Here is a 19,604-nt window from a genome sequence, read left to right on the forward strand (position 1 = left end):
TATTTCATTATCAGTTTATTTTCATTACATCAGTTGAGATGTAAAAGATGGTAAAACTCACACTATAACAACAGAAGCCAAAGTTCGCTTTGTTACAAGGCCTTTTAAAAGTTTTTTAGCCAATAGGCTAATGCTAGAAGCTTACAAGTGTCTACTTAGCTAAATCACTAAACACTGCATGTACACCTTAGAGCATACAATAGTTGCTTGCTCTATATTTTTTGCAGCTCAGAAACTTTCTATGCTCCAAATATTTTAAGGCCTAAAATTCAACTCTGTTTCAAACCTCCATCTGTGTAAGTTTATTGCAACGCTCTGGAAGTCCTCTGCTTTTTCAGTTCCCACAATAGATAGCTGTGCAATTGTAGCTTGTTTTGGGAGCTGTCCAAACCTGCTGTGATTTACCTGTTTAGTAGCCCTCTCTCACGTGCTTATCCCACTCGTATTTTGACCCATGTAAACTTTCTTCCACGCCCACAGTATCCTTTGGCAAGGGCATCCACAGGTCTGCTGTGTGCAGCTGTAAAAACTGCCTTACTTGTTAAAAATCTGGATCTGACCAGCTTCGGTTGGTGGGCCTTGGTTTTTAAACTAGAAGAGACGGTAAAGGGTCAAATTCTTCACCATCCTTGCCGTGGTACATGAATTTGTGGAAAAACCTTTACCAGATCCCCTTCAAGTCACCTTTTTCTACCTCCTGACTCCATTATTTCTGTCAGAGAAGCAATTCCCTAGTGTTTATCATCATCATTGCTCTTCTCTTGACACTTTCTCGGGAGCGCCTCCAAGTTGAACAAACAAAAGGGACAACAACAAAACCCAGATGTGTGCTGTGTGTTTTATGAAAGGGAGAGGGATCTCCTCAGAAATGTTTTCTGTCTAATAACTGCAGTCAAAGGCACAAAGTAATTTTTAAAGGGAAATTTGGGATTAGTATTGTCAGTTATTGATAAATAGTACTTTAGAGCTTCTCAGTGAAGGAAAACTGCTGTAAAGCTGCAGGGGTGGAAATATCCCCTCAAACTATGTAATCCATTTGGTGTTCAGCGCTGCTAGCCCTGGTGCTTATAGAGGATACTTATACAAAGAAGATATCTATATCAAGACTTCTTTAGTTGCTGTCTAGTGATTAGAGACCCAGGATATTACTCGTAAGAGCTCAAGTTTCTCCTTCAGATTAAATGACTACTGGCAGTGATTATTGATATCTAAGGAAACTTGATGCACCTGCTGCAGTGCTTTTGGATGTGTTGCAGACATAACCCATATGGTCTGAGATGGGGAGAATATTTGTGCAAGAGGCTCTCTTCATCATTCTGTCATGAGTTTTTATTTATTCTTTTGATCTGTCAATGCTGTGGCAGAGTTTCTGTGTGCTCAGGCATCCTTCTATTACACCCACCTGTCCCTTGCAATAAGCCTTGAGTCAATGTTCTCAGCTAAAATTTTGCACGCCTGTTCTTCTGAAAGGAGCCTGAAGGTCCACCTCCTTCCCAGAGGGTAAATGTTTGGCACTTTCTGAAATGGGGCATCTTCAAAGTAGTTCAGATGAGGCACCTGAAATGACCAGTTGCGTGTGGAAAACCTGAGCTCCGAGCTCTGCGTGTGTCTCCCTGGAAAGGTCGGATCTTGCCAAAATCATCTGAGGTTGCTGTGAGGGTACAGATTTTGCAAAAAAAGACACAGTGTACTCAGAAGCTGAGCTGCAGCCCTGCTGGGGTAGGTGCCTGGCTGGCAGGGATGCTTGATGCTCCTTTCTTGCTTCTTTCTTTTTTGGAGAGGCATTGAAATCCTGGCTGTGATGTGACAAGGGAGACTTGAATGACTGTGTGACTCTGACATAGCATTTTTCTCCTGCCTCTCCCGTGGTTTTCAGGGTTTTCAAAGCTGTTTCCCATGACATTTGCAGTGGCCCTGCTGGGCTAGCTGGCACAGGGCAGGTGCAGGGTCTGGGCATCTGAGGTTCCCGAGTCCTGCACTGTCCCTTGCTGTTTCAGTCTCATCACCTGGCTGCACTGTCTCCTCTTGACACTGCTCTTATCCCCCGTGCGCCTCCAGGGCCTGGGAGATGGGTAAGGTGAGAGCTGCCTGGCTGTTGTTTGGCTTGCTCCTCGCTCAAAAGGCTGGCAACAATAGCCCTGATCCGTAGGGGGATAAGGGAATGACTTCCTCCTTATGGCATGGGATTTGCTGTCTTTTGGAAAAAAACAGATGCACAAACCTAAAACTTCTTATTAATTTTAAAGTGGCACTTGGCTCGCTACCTCCTCCCTATCAGCCCTTGCGTTGTCAGTAAATTACGTTGGGTTTGCAATTAAAAGCCAGCTGTGCCAATACAGCACCAGCCAAATGCCACCACCACTGTCTCCTGGGTGTCCTAGGGAAGGTGTGGAGCACACAGCTCCTCCTGTAGCGAGCTCTTCTCTCACTTCAAGAGGGAATGATAAGAGTTTAAATGGGAACTCTGACACGTTATTTTTGTTAATCAGAGCACTTGCTCACTGAGAAATGCCGTTCTCTTCTTAATGCTGTGTGTCGTGCATGTAGCAATTCCCAAAGCTTGCAAAATGCCAAACATCATGCAAAAGGTAACTGTTTGAGCACAACACGTACTGGTGGATGTCTGCCTCAGGCTGATTGTTTTTCTTCTTTCCTTTCTTGATTAAAATAGTTTTGGAGAAGTATTACTGCTTCTACTCTTTGGGTTTTCTTTGAAGTGTTGAAAAGCATTTGTGCCCACCTGTACTGGAGCAGGAGTTTGCAGCCAGGCGCAGGGAACAGCGCTGAGGATGTGCTGCTCCCTGCTCCTCTGGAGATCCAGCCTGTTCAGCCAACTTCTGAGCCCTTGTGTCTCACCTCTGGGACAGCAAACCTGCTGCAAGTTGTAGCAAAAGCCTGACTGGTTTGTCTTCTCTCCATACTGGAGCTGGGCAGGACGTTTTCTGCACTGTCCTCTTCTGTCCCTCAGCTTCTTAGGCTCCTGGAGCCAGAACGGGAAGCAAGGAGCTCTTTGGTTCTTAACTCTCTCACTTTTGGCTGCTTTGGGAAGGTGCAGCAATCCAGTGCAAGGGGATGTAGAGGAAGAGGAATGTAGAAATTTGGTCTCTTCAGAACCTGGAGGAGGACTCCAGGTGGAGCTACAGTGGAGGTCATAAAAACCACTGGCAAGGGAAGAAGGAAGCCCACGTTAGTGCTGGCCAGGAGGGTGGTGAGATTTGACATCTACCAAAAATCTGTGCTGTGGGTCCCCAGGGTTGTGGTCTTCCAGTGAGCTTTGGAAAGTCTGATATCCATCTTTGATAAAATGCTATTTTTTGACTAGATAGCTGGAAAACTCCTATGGAAAAAATCCAACACCGTGTTAAAAGCCTGATAAACAAAATTGTGCACTTAGCTGAGAAATGCCTGATTGAGTGTTCTGTGTGGAACTTTTAATTCCTACCACTGCATGTTTGCCTTGTGGTGCAGTTTTAATTGTCATTGCAGGTGGGATATGTGTGTGCTGTAGCAAGGCTACGTGTGCATACAGAAATTGGATTATGAGCTGTCTTTAGGTGTGTAATAATGATCTTGTCCTTCCTGCTGATTTGAAAACAGTTCTCTTCAAAGGCCGTGGTATTGCCTTTGTCCCTTGGCCTTTGTGGGGTGAGAGAAGAGGCTGCCTGCACCTTAGATGTGTTAGTTGTCTCTGGCAATATCTCTCCCCAGGATGAAGAGATTGGTACAGCAAACAGTGGGGGAGTGTTTGCCTCTGTTGCTCCTTTCCCTGTTTGTTTCAGATGTGCTAGCTTTCCCCGTCCTCCCCTTAAATCACATTATTTCATAAAGAGTAAAAAGAAACATAATTTGGAGCAGCAGCAAGCTGAGCCCAAGTTAATAGTTTGAATTGCACTCCATCTGTTCAGCTGCATGCCCTGATGGATGTGCTGAACCCATTTTTCACAATTTGTTTTAAGCTGCTAAGAACCATCTCTCCTGGCTCCAGTCCAGGCTGGCTGTAGAGAAAAACTTTGTTTCTGGACATCGATGTTCAGAGGGCAGGATTGAATCAATAAACCCCAGATTCAAGGCTGCCTCTTCACCTGCAAGATGCCAGTTTTTGAGAGCTTAAATTCTTCTCTGGACTTGAGCATTGTTATTGAAAATTAGAGAGGGGGGTGGAACCCCCAACCATACACACGCACAGAGAGGATGAAATTTGCAAACGTGATTATGCAGGACCTGCTTTAAATCGGCTTATTGCTGTTTTATGATGGCAAGCAAGCAGTCACAGAAGCCAGGGTGATTGGCCTTGCCATGTGTGCATGCTGCTGGTAACTCAATAACCGATGAACACCCACCGTGGTCTCCAGACCTCGAGCCTTTGATGTAGCAACAAACAAGATAGATTGCTGTAATTTATCTGGCCCCTGGAGGGCTGTGCTGGTAATGTGCCATGAGCCCGAGGGCCAGCCATCCATAATCTGTGTAAAAATACAGCGGATCGCAGTCGCCGTGCTGCAGGGCTGTCTTTGTTTTGTGCTGCACGCGTTTGCCCGTGTACAGCCCTGACTTCAGCGGCCAGGGCCACTGAACTTTGGTGTCATGTGCCCATTCCCTCCATTAACTTTGGCTGGTTTTGTTATGTGCTAAATGCACACCTTTCAAACTGACTTGGGAAGGCAGCACCGGGAACCTGATACCTCTCTGTGTGCCTTTACAAGCATAAGAAGGAATGGAGTTGTGCGGGGTTTGGGGAAGAAGGACAGGATTTTGTACCAGCTGAAGCCTCTGGCAGGTTTGCTGATGAAGGACGAGTGCCTGGGGCGTTGGAGTTGGATGGCCCAGCAACCAAAGGAGAGGGAGTGTAGCCCCCTGGCTTTGCACATGGGCCCCTCTCCATGGGGTGATGAGAGTTGGAAAGTAAAAGTACTGAAAACAAAGACCTGTCACCTTCAGTTTCTGATTTGTTACCGCTCTGTGGTGCGTTGCCCTTTCACACGTGGGTTCTTACCACTTCCAGACAAGGGGTTCATGTTACCTCAAAGCTGCTTCTTACGTGGGGTGCTTTTTAAAACACTTCGATTGAGTCAGCAAGAATTCTGTGATGTGACTCGGGGGGGTTGCAGTGCCAGAGCTGTAAAACGGGGTGTGAGGATTTGCTTTGCCCAGCATGGCCATGGAAGGGTGAGGATATATCTGTGTGTAGGTGTGGGGATTGCCTGCTGGTCAGTAACGCTGGTCTCCTCCTCTCCTCCCACAGGCATGGCACTAGCCCAGCGGCAAGTGACGGTGCAGGAGGGTCCCCTGTACCGCACGGAGGGCTCCCACGTCACCCTGTGGTGCAAGGTGAGCGGCTACCAGGGCCCGGCAGAGCAGAACTTCCAGTGGTCCATCTACCTGCCCTCGGCCCCTGAGCGGGAGGTGCAGATCGTCAGCACCGTGGACCCCTCGTTCCCCTACGCCATCTACACCCAGCGCGTGCGCGGCCGCGGCATCTTCGTGGAGCGGCTGCAGGGAGACGCCGTCCTGCTGCACATCACCGAGCTGCAGGAGCGCGATGCCGGCCAGTACGAGTGCCACACGCCCAACACCGACGAGCGGTACTTCGGCAGCTACAGCGCCAAGATGAACCTCGTGGGTAAGCTGTCCTGCTTAGGGCACAGCTGGGCCAGCGCGGTGGTGTCTTGGTTTGGGAAAACAGGTGTCTGCCTGGGAAAAGCCAGAGCTTTCCTTGGAACGGAGAATGTAAACCCCCTCCCTCTGAATTATTGTAATTTTGAAAGTAAAGGGGCTTTCAGGCAAAGATGTGGGAATAGGGATATAACAGTTTTTTACTAGGATTATTGAAAATAAAAATGTAGTAGTACAAAAAAAAAGGCAAACAAAAAAGAAAACACTGACAGAGTCAGAATACAACCTGACTCCCTGTTGGTGTTGGTAGCAGTCCAATTAACTCTTCCTGGAGTGACAGATGTGGTTCTGTTGGAGCAGAGATGATCCTGTAGAAGGGTCCAATGGTGGTGAGGTGGGTCCGGTCTTCCTCTGGGAATCCAGTGGAAAACACGCTGTCCTGGTGTTCTGAATGTCAGGTTTAATCCAGGCAGGAATGCTGGGCTCCTCCTCCTGGGTGGAGCATCTCAATGGGATGATGTAATTGTATCAGCCATGCAGTGAGCCTTGATGGCCCATTAACAGAAGATATGTCCTGGAGGGAGGATGGGTCCTGGAAGAGGTAAAGAACACTGCCCCACCTGGTTTGAGCAGCTGGCCCATTAACAGAAGACACCCACCCCCTCTCCCCCAGAGTCACAAGGAATGGATGATAGAAGAGAAGAAACACCTTCCCAGCCGGTTTCAACAGATAGTAATAGAATGCATGCTTTAGGCTTCATCTTCCATTGCAACCCGAGACAGGTGTCAAACCCTTGAACCCCCCCCATGTGCAGCGTGGCCTGCATAGGCTGTCAGATAAAAATCCTGTGAGGGAGAACCGGATTGGAGAGCAGGTGGCACAGTGATATGAATTGCAGGAAATCACAGTAGAGAAGCACAGGAAATAGTAAGCTTTCTTCACTAACATGGCCCTCATAAAAATGAGACACCAAGGCAGCATGGGTGGGGAGAGGAACGTTTGAAGCCATGCCTGAAAGCAAGACGGATGTGGAACTGATGTACACGGAGTGGGGCAGGGAGTCTATATCAGATGGCACAAGTCACATCACAGAGGAGGGAGCTGTTCGCCAAAGGTGGTGAAATAACTGGGCATGGAAGAGAGGAGTAGTAATGAGCAGCACATAAAAGGGAACAGGAGAGATGGTCATCTTCAGGCTCTTACAGCAGTGCTGGATACATCCTGAAAGCACTGAGCAGATTGAGCTGTCTGTAGATGAGTGTGGAGAAAGAAGCTGGTTTGGGATTGGTTCTTTTTCATGTATTTTTTTAGTTAGAAAAATCGAAAACAGATACTTTCAAATCTCCAGTATTTCCACAGCACCCCTTTGACTAGAAGATTTGACCTTTCCAAGCTTCAGCTTGCTTTCTGTATCTCAAAACAGTATTTGAAATGTCTAACTCAGCTAAAAGCAGCCAAATAGCTTCCATCCAAGTCTTTGGCTGAAAGACCCCCAAAAGAGCTCCTCTACAACACAGACACCCCTCTAGCAAATTCAAGGCCACAGACAGCAGGCAGGCTTGCTTTCCTGAGGTGTCTGTGAGCCTGCAGCTTGGAAACCGCTTTGACATTACCCAGCCCGTAGCGGTTCAGGCTGTGTTGACAGAAGAAATCCAGTGTGAAAGGAGCCAGGATATGATTTCAATCACAATGGCCTTCCTTTGGGTTGAGCTTCTTGCCTCCAGCTTGCATGGCCTTGGCCTCTTTCCTTCAGAGGAAATTCACAGTTACTCTCCCAGGTGAAGCTCCACGGCACAGGTCTAGATGCTGACTTCGGTGCCTTTTTTTGCCATCTGATGTCCATGAGTAGTTGGGGGTTAGATGGCTGAGTGTTCTGTTTTTTATTTGTAGTTCTGAAATTTGCTTTAGGTGTCTGGATTTGCAGTTCCCACTGCAGTTCAAACAAGACTGAGTCAGCGCTGCTAAGTCACCTTGGGGAGTGAAACCCATTGAAACCAACACCCGCTGAAAAAACGTGCCTGGGGGCAGGGTGGGGTTGGATGGATTCTGGGCTGCTCTCCCAGGGAGCTGGAGGCGAGCACAGGCAGCTTATCCAGCGGCTGGGCAGTGGGAAGCTCCTCTACTGCTGTCCTGGGGAGCCAAAGCTGGGTTGATCTGTTTTTGTTCTGTCCTTCCCTTCCCACAGCTACAAACCAGTAAGATTTGGGAATCTGTAGACACCCATGAGCAGTGCTTGGAGGACATCGGCTTCGGGGCTTACATGCGTCAGAGATACTCAAGGAAATTGATCTGAAGTAACTTTTAGTGGATTAGTTAAATCACATTATGCCCCTTCATGGATACTTGCGGTCAGGATTTTGGGCCCTAATTTGGTTTAGCTTAATTCATTTCTGAAAATTCACTTTGGGAATGACTTAGGGTCACTTGCATTTTGAACATGTGCATCCATGTGGGTTTCCCTTCTGTGGGTTGGCCAAACTCTGACAGAAACTGAATTTTTGAGAGTGCTCCCAGCAATGACCTGTAGACAGCAGGCCCTTACAGAGAGCCTTCCTTCTGCCTCCCATTCGTGGGAAGTGGTGCTGGCTTCAGCTTTGTTGGACCCTGAAGTCCTTCTGGGGAAGTGGGCTTCTCTCTGCACAGCTGGGCAGATCACATGTCCTTTCTGTTTTCCTGTTATTTTAGCTCTCGACTGCAGGTTGGGGGTTTTCAGGCTGGTTTTGTTTCTGCGGACAAGATGCAAGAAGAGGTACAGAAAAGAGTTCTCATTTTCTCACTAAAAGAACCAAACTTTTTTTTTTTTTTTTTTAATTCATCCAGTTATGAATTTTTAATTGACTCATTAGATTGAGTGGCTCTTTTCTGGCAGCAGCAAAGCCTGAAGGGAGACAGGTTTGTTAGCATCTCTATTCTCTCCACTTACGTGTGAAGTGGATGGGTTTGAAGCAGTGTTGATTTTAGGCTTGCTGCTCTGGGACCTTGGAGTTGTTGTGTCCCGTGGTTTGAGGAAAGAGCTGAAGGAGGAGTTTCTCCCCTTTTCCACCTGTGACAGGGGAGCTGGGTGGGAGCTGGAGCTTGTGGGGCTGCTGTCTGCACTGGGGCATTTTAGCTTGCAGCAGAGCAGCTGGGATGTGTTCTGCTCCTGCCATCGGAGCATTGTTGAAGGCTGTGTCTCCAGGGCTCTGAGGCTGCTGAAGAATAATCTTGTCAGCTTCAGAGACATGCCAGTGTGGCTTGAAAGTACACTTCTCTCCACCTCTTGAACAGCAGGCACGGTTGGTTTATTTCTGTCGCCTCTCCAGGCTCCTTTTCCATCACTGAGACTTTGTCCACAGTCTAGTCCTGCTTTGAGGACCTGATGTCTGTGATGGCCTGCAGTAAGGACTGCTCCCCAGGCACTCTGTGGGACTCTTATCTGAATTTAGGCATGCAACACAAGTGCTAATCTCACTGAAGCTAGGAATGAGGGTAGTCATGTAGTTCAAGGGTCTTCTGCCACGTGAGCATGTGTATCAAGGCTTAATCTTCTCCACCTGTCTTCAATTTCCTTCAATTGCTTCAAAAACAAGTCTTTCTATATCTTGCTGCTCCTCTTCTCGTCCCCCTCTGAGCTGCACCTTGGGGATGATGGAGTTATGCCTGGGCTGTTAGATGTGTTAGGAGAAGAATTTAGGACATCTCAAACTGAGTTTCAGGTGCTGAGGGAGGTGGGGTAAAAAAAAAGAAAAAAAAAGAGGGGGTGCAGCCCTTCAGGATTTTGTGGAACCATGGATTGTGATTGATTTATGAGAAAGGATTAGCCCCTGTACAAAGTCTGCAAATCTGTTGTTTGCTTTCAGATTTCAGTTCCCTGAGGCTGACACAAAATTGCTGAGGCTAGTTCATGCTCTTTTACTCAGGGTGGCAGGAAAATATTTTGGAAGTTCTCATGAGTTGTCTGCCACCCGTTTAACCCCAGACTCACTGCCTAAGGTAGATGTCCACGCAATATCTGCCATCAGAAGGCAGAAAATGACGAATTTGGAGAGCAGTCCATCTTTGTTTAGAGTGCATCGTTCTCTGTGTTGTCTAAAGAGAGATCCTACATGTTAGACTCCAGCTAGGCACTAGTGGCTGAAGACTTGGCTGCTTTTGGAGACTTGCCTTGTCAGGCTTCTAAGCAACTGGTGGGAATTTTGACTTTGTGGTTGATTTGGGAAGACGCTTGAGTGTACTGAAGAGGGGAGTTACGAAATTTTAATTGGGCGGATTAAATCGTGGATCTGGGGACAGTGCACACAATTGTGTTGGGGTCCTGCTTGTTGCTGGCTGTGATAAGTATGTGGGCTGTCCCTTCACTTTTTTAAGAAGTACAGCAAAGGATTTGCAGGTGAAGAAAAGCAGCACCCCAGAAGCCCAGCATCACCACTGACAAGGCGACAGTATTTTCCAGGTTGTCACTGGAATTATCCCTTTTCTTAACTCTTGAATTATCCCTTTTCTTAACGGGCAGAAGAGGAGGTTTCTGTGCAGTAATTTAGTTGGTGAAGCTGCAGGAGTGCTATGCAAACTGAGGTGCTGGTTTGTGCCTCTCCTGTTGATGGCTAAACTTGTGTTTTGCTGCAGGGTAGAACTGAGCACATGGCAGTTCCTTCAGAGAGCGTGAGTCACTGCAAATTTGTACTCCACTGTATCTCTGGGATGAATTGTTTGTGTGTGCCTGTACCCTTACTTAGATAACAGTGAAGAGGCCCAGGTCTAACCTCTTCAGAAGTCTCAGACTTTTATCTCTGTGTTTTTTCATCTGTGCTCCCAAAAACGTTGAGATCTTTTTCAGAGTAAGTGATTTGAGGGAAGAAATTGGGCTTTGAGGTTTTTCTTAAACAGGTAGTGATAGAGCAGGAGGAAAAGTTTCAAAGCACTTGAGGGGGTGGCAGCTCTTTTAGTCTTTATTTTGGGGGAAGCAGCTGTACAGCATCAATCCTAAACAAGTTAAAGCAAGAAAATGAAAGGGGTTTGGATGGGAGGAGACCACAGTCCCCAGGGTACCACAGACTGGGAGGAAGCAATGTCAGTGCAGACTTGAGAAACAAGGAGCACTCAAACACAGCTGCCTTTGCAGTGGGCAGCAGCTGCTGTGGAGCTGCAGGGATGGTCACCAGGACCTTCTTCCAGCCAGGCTTAGGTCACAGAGGGCAGAGAGGCTTCATGCAAGCTAGGTGCTGTTCAGTGGCTGGCCTGTCAGCCTGGTCACACTTTGGCTCTCTGCTGTTTCTCACTGGTCTCATCCTGCCTGGATGAGTTGGTGCCTTGGCCTCTGCATTACCTGTGATGGCTCCCAGGGGCTCTGTGTGGGTTTTTGGCTGGTAGCCCCACTGTGGTGAAGTTTCTACACCGTGCCAAGCTTGGGGGTGGTGGTGGGCAAGGGCATTGATGGGGTGAGGAGTCACCTGCCTCTCTGCCTGAGGTCAGGGGTGGTGTGGCTCTGCCTGGTGGGGTCTTGTCTCCTAATGCTGAGCTGCCCAAGGCACTTGCAGCTCTCTGCAGACCAGGACTCAGTCTTTGGGCACTTAGACCATGCCTTTAGGAGTTTGTCTTCAGGATCCTCTGCAAGCCCATGGCTGGGACAGGGAAGGACAAGTGCAGGGCGTGTCTGAGAGGCATTGGTGGCATGGGAGGTGGAAGAAAGATTTATGCGGGCCAGACACTTAGCACTGGAAAGAAAGGAGCTGTGTGTGTCTCAAGAGAAGAAAGCAGGTCTCTTTTGTTGAACTTGCCACCAAAAACATCCTGAATCTCACTGCTGAGAGCGAAAGTGTGTGTAGCAGGCAAGAAAAAAAAATAAAAGAACTTTTATTATCCCAAAACAGCTGCTGCTGCTTGTTGCCAGCAGCTTCCCTTCTTCTTCGTGAAGTGCTGCCATACGTGATCTGTCTGTGCACAGAGCAGAGGGAGAAAGTCACGTCACAGTTTGGATTTGGGAGAGCACAGTCTGCTCCTGGCAACCTGGATGAGAGCAGTCACTCCTCTCCATGTGGGGCACGTGGACCTCAGTGGCTGCTAGTTTATTCCAGCTGTCAACAGGGCTGAAGGTGGCTTGGCTTGAGGCAGGTGTCGAAGACAGAGATGGCAATCTCAGAGACGAGGAGCTACCAGTTTTGATAGAAGTCTTTGGGGGCTCTTCTTTCTGTGCTGCATTTTCCTTCTTTGTTTTCACCTGGGAGACAGGGAAAAGTGTTTGTCACTGTACTTGAGTGAGCAGCTTGTGTCCTGGGGAGACCAGGCTTTTTACAGATGAGCGACAACAGGGCAAAAATCGAAATAAGCAGTTCAGACTGTCCTGAAAGGTTGCAAAGGCTTCGTCACTGGAGGCTTTCAAGACCTGACAGGATCAAGCTCTGACTGGCCTTGTCTGACCTTACAGCTGACCCTGCTTGACCTGCAGCTGCACTAAAGACCCCCGAGGTCCCTTCCACCCTGAATTGTCCTGTGATGAGCTACTTGGCTGCACTGCAGAGAGGAGCCACTGTTAGGCAGCATTTTGGAGAGTTGGTGCCAAATAAAGGAGGTTGGAGGGTCAGAGCTAAACAATGGCATAACACTGATGATCTCAACCAGGTGAGAACACCACAGACCTATTTTGCATCCCTAAATTCTATTTTTTTTTCTGGGATATTTTTTATATTTCATATGGTACTTATTTCTCTAGTGAGGTTGCAGGGGTTTGCCTCTATTGCTCTGCTCTAGTGGATGAAGGTGGAACTTGGAAATCCTAAGCACAAATATCCTAATCTCTCTTAGTCTGTCTCGGCAGCTTGGCTACCTCCATGAAACATGTGTGTACCTTATCTGGCCAAGCTGTGTGAGTTAACCAAAGTGAGCTGCAGGATTGGTGTTGTGCTGTGTGAGTTACATTCATCTTCGCCTCTCTGGGCTGTGCTTGTTGCAGTAATTAGCTCCCCAGAGGAGTAAAATGTCCTTCACTTTCAAATTACCCTTTAGCTGACATTAAAAAGGGATTTTAAAAAAAAAAATCAAATGCCTTCCTATAGGTGGTCCTTTGCAACTAGACATGGGGTATTTTGTTCTTACTGTCTTCCTTTACATGCTTAATTCTCTCTGTAGTAACCTTCACCAAAAAATTGACCTATGCTCCCCTGCTTTTTCTTTCTGTTCCTGGTATGAATGGAAAGGGCGTATCTGTCTGTTAATGGGGGAGGAGTGGGGAGGGGTAAACATATTTACCTCTGGCAGTTCCTGTGGCCACAGCATGGGGAATTGCACCTGGTTTGTGGTGCTACAGGCATTCGGCCCTGTTATGCTGCCAGCTTGCTGAATGTCGCTGGATATGGTGCAATCCATCTCCCTCACCATTTTCCAGCTGGTAAAATTAGGGATAATAGCACACAAGCCTTTCACAAAGTCTAAGCTAAATAATTGTGATGGGCTTTGAGCTCTTCAGATAGCGGGAGTTAAAAAACAAAGGCTTATATTTCAGCTCTGCCTGGTAATAATGCTGAATAGGATTCATCTCCTGTCCTGCTTAGTCATTTCTGCTATCTTGAAAGTGTGGCTGCCTGAGCTCACCCAATTTTCCCCTGGCAGGAGCTGTGAGGCTGATAGGCACTGCCAGACTGGGGGGCCGGTGATCCGCAGTGCCGTGGGCAGGAACGTGGGAGCCCGGCACAGGCAACCCTGTGCTTTAGTCATCTACAATCTGGCAGGGAATTGCATGGGCTGGTTATTCCTGGCACTTCCTAAACCACTCTTTTGTGGATACCAGTCAGGTTAGAGCTGATGGCTCGTATCAGAAATCTCTGAGAAATTTCTGTGACAGAAATCTGTCCTTGCATAGGGCTCACTCTTTTTGTGTGTCTTTGTCTCATCCCATGTTACTGTATTTTCCTGCTAAACACTTCCAATTATTCATGGTTTGTTGCAGTGTGCCACCTCCTATTCTTTCCTGTTGGAATTTCTTGCCTGGTTTTTTTACGTTCTTATTGTTGTATCATTGCATCACTTCTGTACCTCCGAATGTGCAGGAGAAATGGAACGAATTGTGGGCAGACTGTGCCTGAAAAATGGATAATCCATTGTATCCACTCTCTTGTTTCTTTCTTCAGTTTTTTTCTTCCCCTCCCTCGCCTTTCTGCCCTGTCCCTCAAAACCACGAGCAACTCGGTGGCATGACATCCTTTGTGGGAAGGGCTCTCAGTTGGGGAACTGATTCTTTCTTTTTTTTTTAATGCCATCCACCTACCCATTTCTCAAAAACCTGGGATTAGACACATTTGGAACACATCACTGTATTCCATATGTTTTTTCTATATTGTCCCCTTTGAGGCAGAGGTACTTTTTGTAATTTAGCCAGCATGTGGAGAACAATTACAATAAGAATATGTGTCCTTTTTTGGACATATCTGTACACTTGTACCAATGCATTGTAAGGAAAAAAAATGTACTCTAAAAGGCATTTCTAAAAATGTAAATTAATACAGCCTCAGGCAATTGCGCAGCCCTCTGCTCACAGATCTGGGCTTGTCTTTAAAATGAGCCCTCTTGTTTCCAGACTTTCTACGTCCCTTCCTTGTCAGGAAGGCAGGCGTGGAATCCCGAATGCTGTCTTGCCTTCAGACTGTGAAGAGCTGCAGTGTTTTGCTTGGGTGGGTTTCTGTGCAGCACTGGGCCTGAATGGTAAAGTCAGGACAGTCAGCTGGAATGATCTTTGAAAACTAAAGCAGCCTTTCCTGAAAAAGCCTCTTTACTGAAGGCTCCGAGTCGTGCCCTCCAGTCTGCTCCGGAGCCGTGTCTGGCTCCTCTCAGGCGTCCCTCAGGTTGATGGGAATGTGGCATTTGCTCTTTGCTGAGCCCTTTGCCTCCTCAGTGTCAATGAGGCTGCAAGGCTTGGGGGTCCTCCGCTGCCCTGAAAGGAGTTGCTGGAAACACAACCCTGCCCACACCATGTCTTCTTTTTGCTTCTCCTGCTGACTCTTCCCGTGTGCTCTGCCAGTTCCTGGTAAAATGAGGTGCTTGGTAATCATAATTGTCATATTTTATAGGATTTTCTGTCTTACAGTTTTATACTTTTCAGTCTGTCCCCCTGAGTAGAGGGATTGGTGGCATAGGCTGTTTGCGTATATTGACATAATGTGCTGAGAAGAGGTAAAGGATGCAAAGCTTTTTAAGTAGGATAGAAAAATCTTGAGTCAGAGATCCTGGTGCATTGGAGACCAGCTCTACCAGCTGGGTGGGTTACTCAGCATCCTCCTAGGTTCAAGCCTGGGGCAAAAGGTTGTCTGGTGTTGAAAACAGTTTAATGCTGTCTCCCATCCTGAATTCAACATTTCCTCCTAATGTTGTCTGGGCAGTCCCAAATTCCTTTTTCTTGCCCCCCCCCCCCCCCCCCCCCCCGATGAATAGTTTCTCACTGTAAGCACAACTAAGAGAAGCTCTGAAAGATAAAAAGAGAATTACTGCGCACAAAAGGGGAGCCAGAAGGAGCCTGGGCTGGGTTGGGTGAGCAGGTGGTGGAGCCAGCAGGCTGTAAAGTGGGATGGGCAGAACCTGGTACCTACCTCCTTACCTCCTGTGCACTCGGCAGCTTTCCAGGGGCTGGAGAGGAGCTCAGGGACACCCATCTCTTCTCCCACCTGCACCTCCCCGCCAGCGCTGGGTACTGAGCGGCCAGCACGGCCTGGTGGCTCCCTGGCATGGGGGACCCTCTCCGAGTGTCACTGTCAGAGGCTGTTGGCATTTCTGGCAGCCCTTTTGGAGTACCGGGTGGCGGGGGAGAGGCACGGAGCGCGCGGGTTTCTGTGCTCGTGTGCCTCCAAAGAGTGTCTCAGTGTTAAATGGGGGAAGCGACGACTGTGAGCGCAGCTGGTAACATATGGCACCCGTCCCCTGCCTTAGCAGTTGCTCAGTGAACTCTGAAAGTGGAATACGGTCCCCGTGGCTCCAGCCAGCTGCAGCACTGACAAATCCCGCAGTGGAGCGGCCGCTTATTCGATTACCGCCGAGAACTTCGCCTTCCACCTTGCCTATTTTTCCTGCTGTGCTTCCCTGGGGAGGTTTTTGCTGTGCTTACTCTTCCTCCCACTCTTTTCTTTTCTTTTTATTTATTTTTTTTTAATTTGTTTTCCCTGGAGGATTGCTTTATTTGTTCTTTAGTTCCAGCCCCTCAGACTTGGTTGCTCTGCACTTCTGTCACTATCCTGCCCGGAGAGGCAGGGGCAGCTGTTTCTGCTGTTGATGCTGATGCTTTTCCTTGAGTTCTCTTGGAGAACAAGTAGGTCTGGTGATGAGCAATGGAGTCCCCATGTAGCAGAGGATGAGTGCAGTGCCCATTCCTCAGCTCTGTGCCACAAAATGCTCCTTGTGGTGTTGACGCACATCTTCTTGTTGAAAAACTACAAAACCAACCAAGTCAAACTGGTGGCTGGTGCTCAGGCAAACTGCAGAGCAGAGCAAGCCCAGTATCTCCTGGCAGCTAAATTACCAATCTACATGAGATGCTTTTTGTCATCTCAGATATGACAGCACTGAACTTGAAATCCCACTGCTTCTGTCCCACCCTAGCTCTGATGATTTGGGATCCATGTCTCTAATTAGAGATGTTGCTGTTGAGCGTCAGGGGGAGAAGGGTTGTGGGAAGGGGGAGACGGGGAGATTTCTTCAGTTTCAAAGCTCCAGAGGGTCTCTGCCGTGCCTCTGCTACCCACAGGAGAGATGGGAAAGGGAAGGCAGTTTTTTGTGCTTTAGAGTCCCACAGTAGCCTGTTCCTTCAGCCCAAAGCCCTGGCAGGACTGGCCTTTCCCCCGTTTCCCTTCAGCTCCAGGTGGTGCAGGGCTTTGCTTTATGTGCTGAGAAGGAAACCTGACCTGCGCTGGGACAGGGCTGCCCCTTGTTGAGGAGAAGCTGGGGAGAGAAATTTTCCATCTTGATTCTGTGTCTGCCCTGTCAGTTTAGCCCTCTAACAGTTTTACAATCTTTATCTGATATAGGTTTAAGAGGATTTCCCTGGGTGCAGTGGGATTATTATAAGTCAGAGAGCAGTCTCCAGCTGATATTCCTTCAGCAAGTATTTATTTTAAGTGGGTTTAACAGTATTTAATTTTAAAAAAAAACTTTCTGGTGGTTTTTTGGGTGGATTTTTTGGGTGGATTTCTTTGGGGGTTTTTTTGGTTTGTTTTGTTTTTTCTTGCATGGTTTGTAAGTAAATTGTTTGTGCTATCAGAGAAGTAGAGCCTGAATAAAATGAAGAAATGTATTATTGCTTTCCAGGCTGGGGGTGGTGGAAGGAAAGCAGCAGCTGGAGGTGGGGAGGATAGAAGATAAAATAGTAATGTGGTGGGAAACGTAACATTATTCCATGCAGCACTGATTAGTAATGCTGCCAAACAGCTGTTTATAAATGGGAAGTGTAATGGGAAGCAGGAACATGAGAGTGCTGCAGGCACTGCTGGGTCATCATATGAGGAGGGGATGGCTTCTGTCAACCTTTTATCTGCCCCCTGGGGTATCAGGGACTGCCCAGGAGCATGGGGGGCTGGGGCTGTCCCATCCACCCTCCCTGGCCCCTGTGGGATGGTGCTCAAGTTGTTTTTTACACATAACACGCCCCCCCCTAGTTTAGGAATTCTGTGTCACCTTCAGAAAAGAGGAGCGGTGGTGACCTTTGGCATTGGGAAAGCTGTGCCTGTAGGAGAAAAATCTCCTTTCGAGCCACATGTGGGCTGTTTCTTTATCCTCTTCCCTCCCTCTGGCAGGCTTTATTGATGGCAGACGGCTCTGGGGCTGGATGTGTGTGCACGCATCCAGAAGTCGTGCTGTCTTAGTGAGAGCCGCCTTCTGGCCACCTGCACCCAGGCGGCATCCTAGTCCTTGGAGTATTTCAGAGGATGCTAATGGAGTGGGATTAGCCGCCCCACTTGCCCTTGCCATCAACTAGGGATGTTTCTGGAGAGCCTACAAAGAAAAGCCGGAGCTAACAGGGCAAACCCGAACAAAGGCGCTTTAGAATGCAGAGAGAAGCGTGATTTTTACCCTGAGGAGGCAAGAGGTGGGGCTGCTCTTCTCCCCATTTGAAGTCTGAATGAGCCTCTGCCTTGAGGGATCTTGGATGACTGAGTTGGTGCTAATGGTCTGGATGCCCTTCAGTGTCCCTGCTCTGCCCCTGCTCCCGTTCCTTGACTGTTGTGTTTCAACATATTGCGCCCTTCAGGGCTTTATTCCTTGCTGCTTGAGAGTTAAAATGATAATTTAGGGCTCTCCAAAGAAAAGTAGAGCTATGGATGGCTGCCCTGGGGAAGTGTGTCATGGCAGGCAGGGTTTTCTGGACAGGAGTGCCTCTGTGCTAGCACTTAACTTCCTCAGACCCTGTCATCCTTCATTTTTAGCTGCTTATTCAAGAGAGCAAGACTTTCATAAAGCCATTTCTTACCGAAAGCATTTCCTGATTGTAGCTTGTAATGCCAAACATACCGAGGGTGAGAAGGTTTAGAGAGATCAGTAGAGTTTTCCTTACGGCATGGTGCTGCTGCGTGGGAGCAAAGAGATCCAAGAGCGCCGGGTTACTTATCAGAGGGTTAATGTTGGGCTCTGTGTCCACTGAAAAATTGCAGGAAAATTGCATCAGCGTTCCACAGATGACCACAGGTGCTCTGGCAGTCTGTTGTCACCTTTTGAGCTCTCTCAGGTGTACTGATGCCACCTGTCCACAGACAGGACTCCGTGCAAATCTGCAGGTGATGGTTGCGCTTGACGGGTGGCCCACCTGGCACGGCGGCTGGAAGCGGGGAGAACTGGCACAGCAATGTGTGCCTGTGGGGAAGGGACTGTGAGTGGAGAGGTGGCATTATCAGGGGCATGAGTCCATCGTTTGGAGAGATTCTGTGCTTTGAAGGAGCTCCTTTGTTGTGGGTACGGGCCAGAAGGGCCGCCCTGAGAGGGCCGGGTGCTGTGGGACAGCGTGAAAGGTGCACTGTGGCCACAGGGGTGCTTCCAGTGTCTTCCCTTCTGCAGAAGCTGGGAGCACTGCCCATCATCCAAACAGCCCCTCTCCAGTAGAGCCGCTGAAGCCAGACGAGTGTATCAGCATATCCAGAGGACTGGTGCAGGGAAAAGCATCCCTTTGCATGAGGAGTTCCTGCCTCCAGGGGCAAAGATGGAGCCCTTTGGCTGCCGTGGGATAGGGAATTGTGGCACCCCTGCCCCTTAGGAAAGGGAAGGTTGTGGTCATCCCGGTGCTGGGCAGTGGGAAGGAGAGCAAATGAAGGCGTGCAAGGCAGAGAGAGTGAGCGGGCTGAGGGAGATGGAGGTGAATGGGGTTAAAAACCAAGTGAAGGGTGAGAGGAGAGGGTAAAAGGGAGCAGGAAGAAAAGCAGGAACAGCAGCAAGGGGAAGGCAAGAGGTGGAGGGAGTGTAGAAGCGGCAGGTAGACGACCCTGGAGGGGAGTTTCTGTGCTGTTAAGAGCAGTGGGGTGTGTAGGTTGTCGTCTTGGAGGCACTGAAGCAGGGAGGACTGAAATGGGGATGACCAGACCGGGACTGTGGTTGGGGTGGAAGGAGTGTCCCTGCTCCCTCCTGCAATGGGAGGAGGCCCCAGAACTGCCAGAGACATGGATCCCTCTCCATCTGGCCTCCTTCTGCAGAGCTTTGTGGGGGGCTCTTCCCCTATTCTTCCCATGTGTCCTTCCAGTGCCCTAGATGCTGTTTCAGGCATTTGACTCTGGAGCAGACAATGGGGATTTCTTCCATCAGAGCTGACAGGGTGCAGTAATTACCTTTGCACTGCTGCCTCCTACCTTTTATTCCTCTCCCTTTGTGACTGGGATGTCAGAGGCAGTGATGGTGCTTTGAGGAGCTCCTTTTGAAGCGACTTTGTGAGTCACAGGGCCTGGTGAGCAGTGGGGGAGTGAGACGTGGTGCCGGGCACTCTCAGATCCTCTCAGCTCCCTTGTGTCCATGGCCAGAGCAGTGTGTCCTGCGTGCCCATCCTCGGAGACACCGG

General features: G+C 48.6%; 1 protein-coding gene across 2 annotated transcripts in view; it reads left to right on the forward strand.

Moving 5' to 3' along the window:
- Nucleotides 1-19,604, forward strand: part of IGSF3 (immunoglobulin superfamily member 3) — a 94,251-nt gene that overhangs the window by 22,264 nt on the left and 52,383 nt on the right. For both annotated transcript variants that reach the window (XM_066208174.1, XM_066208181.1), the window contains exon 2: nt 5,243-5,620. In XM_066208174.1, the coding sequence (XP_066064271.1) occupies nt 5,243-5,620 (378 nt within the window). The remainder of the gene's footprint in view (nt 1-5,242; nt 5,621-19,604) is intronic.

This window comes from Chamaea fasciata, unplaced genomic scaffold (assembly GCF_029207755.1).
Source record: "Chamaea fasciata isolate MVZ Bird 193981 ecotype frontalis unplaced genomic scaffold, bChaFas1.0.hap1 SCAF_2, whole genome shotgun sequence".
Taxonomy (NCBI): domain Eukaryota; kingdom Metazoa; phylum Chordata; class Aves; order Passeriformes; family Sylviidae; genus Chamaea; species Chamaea fasciata.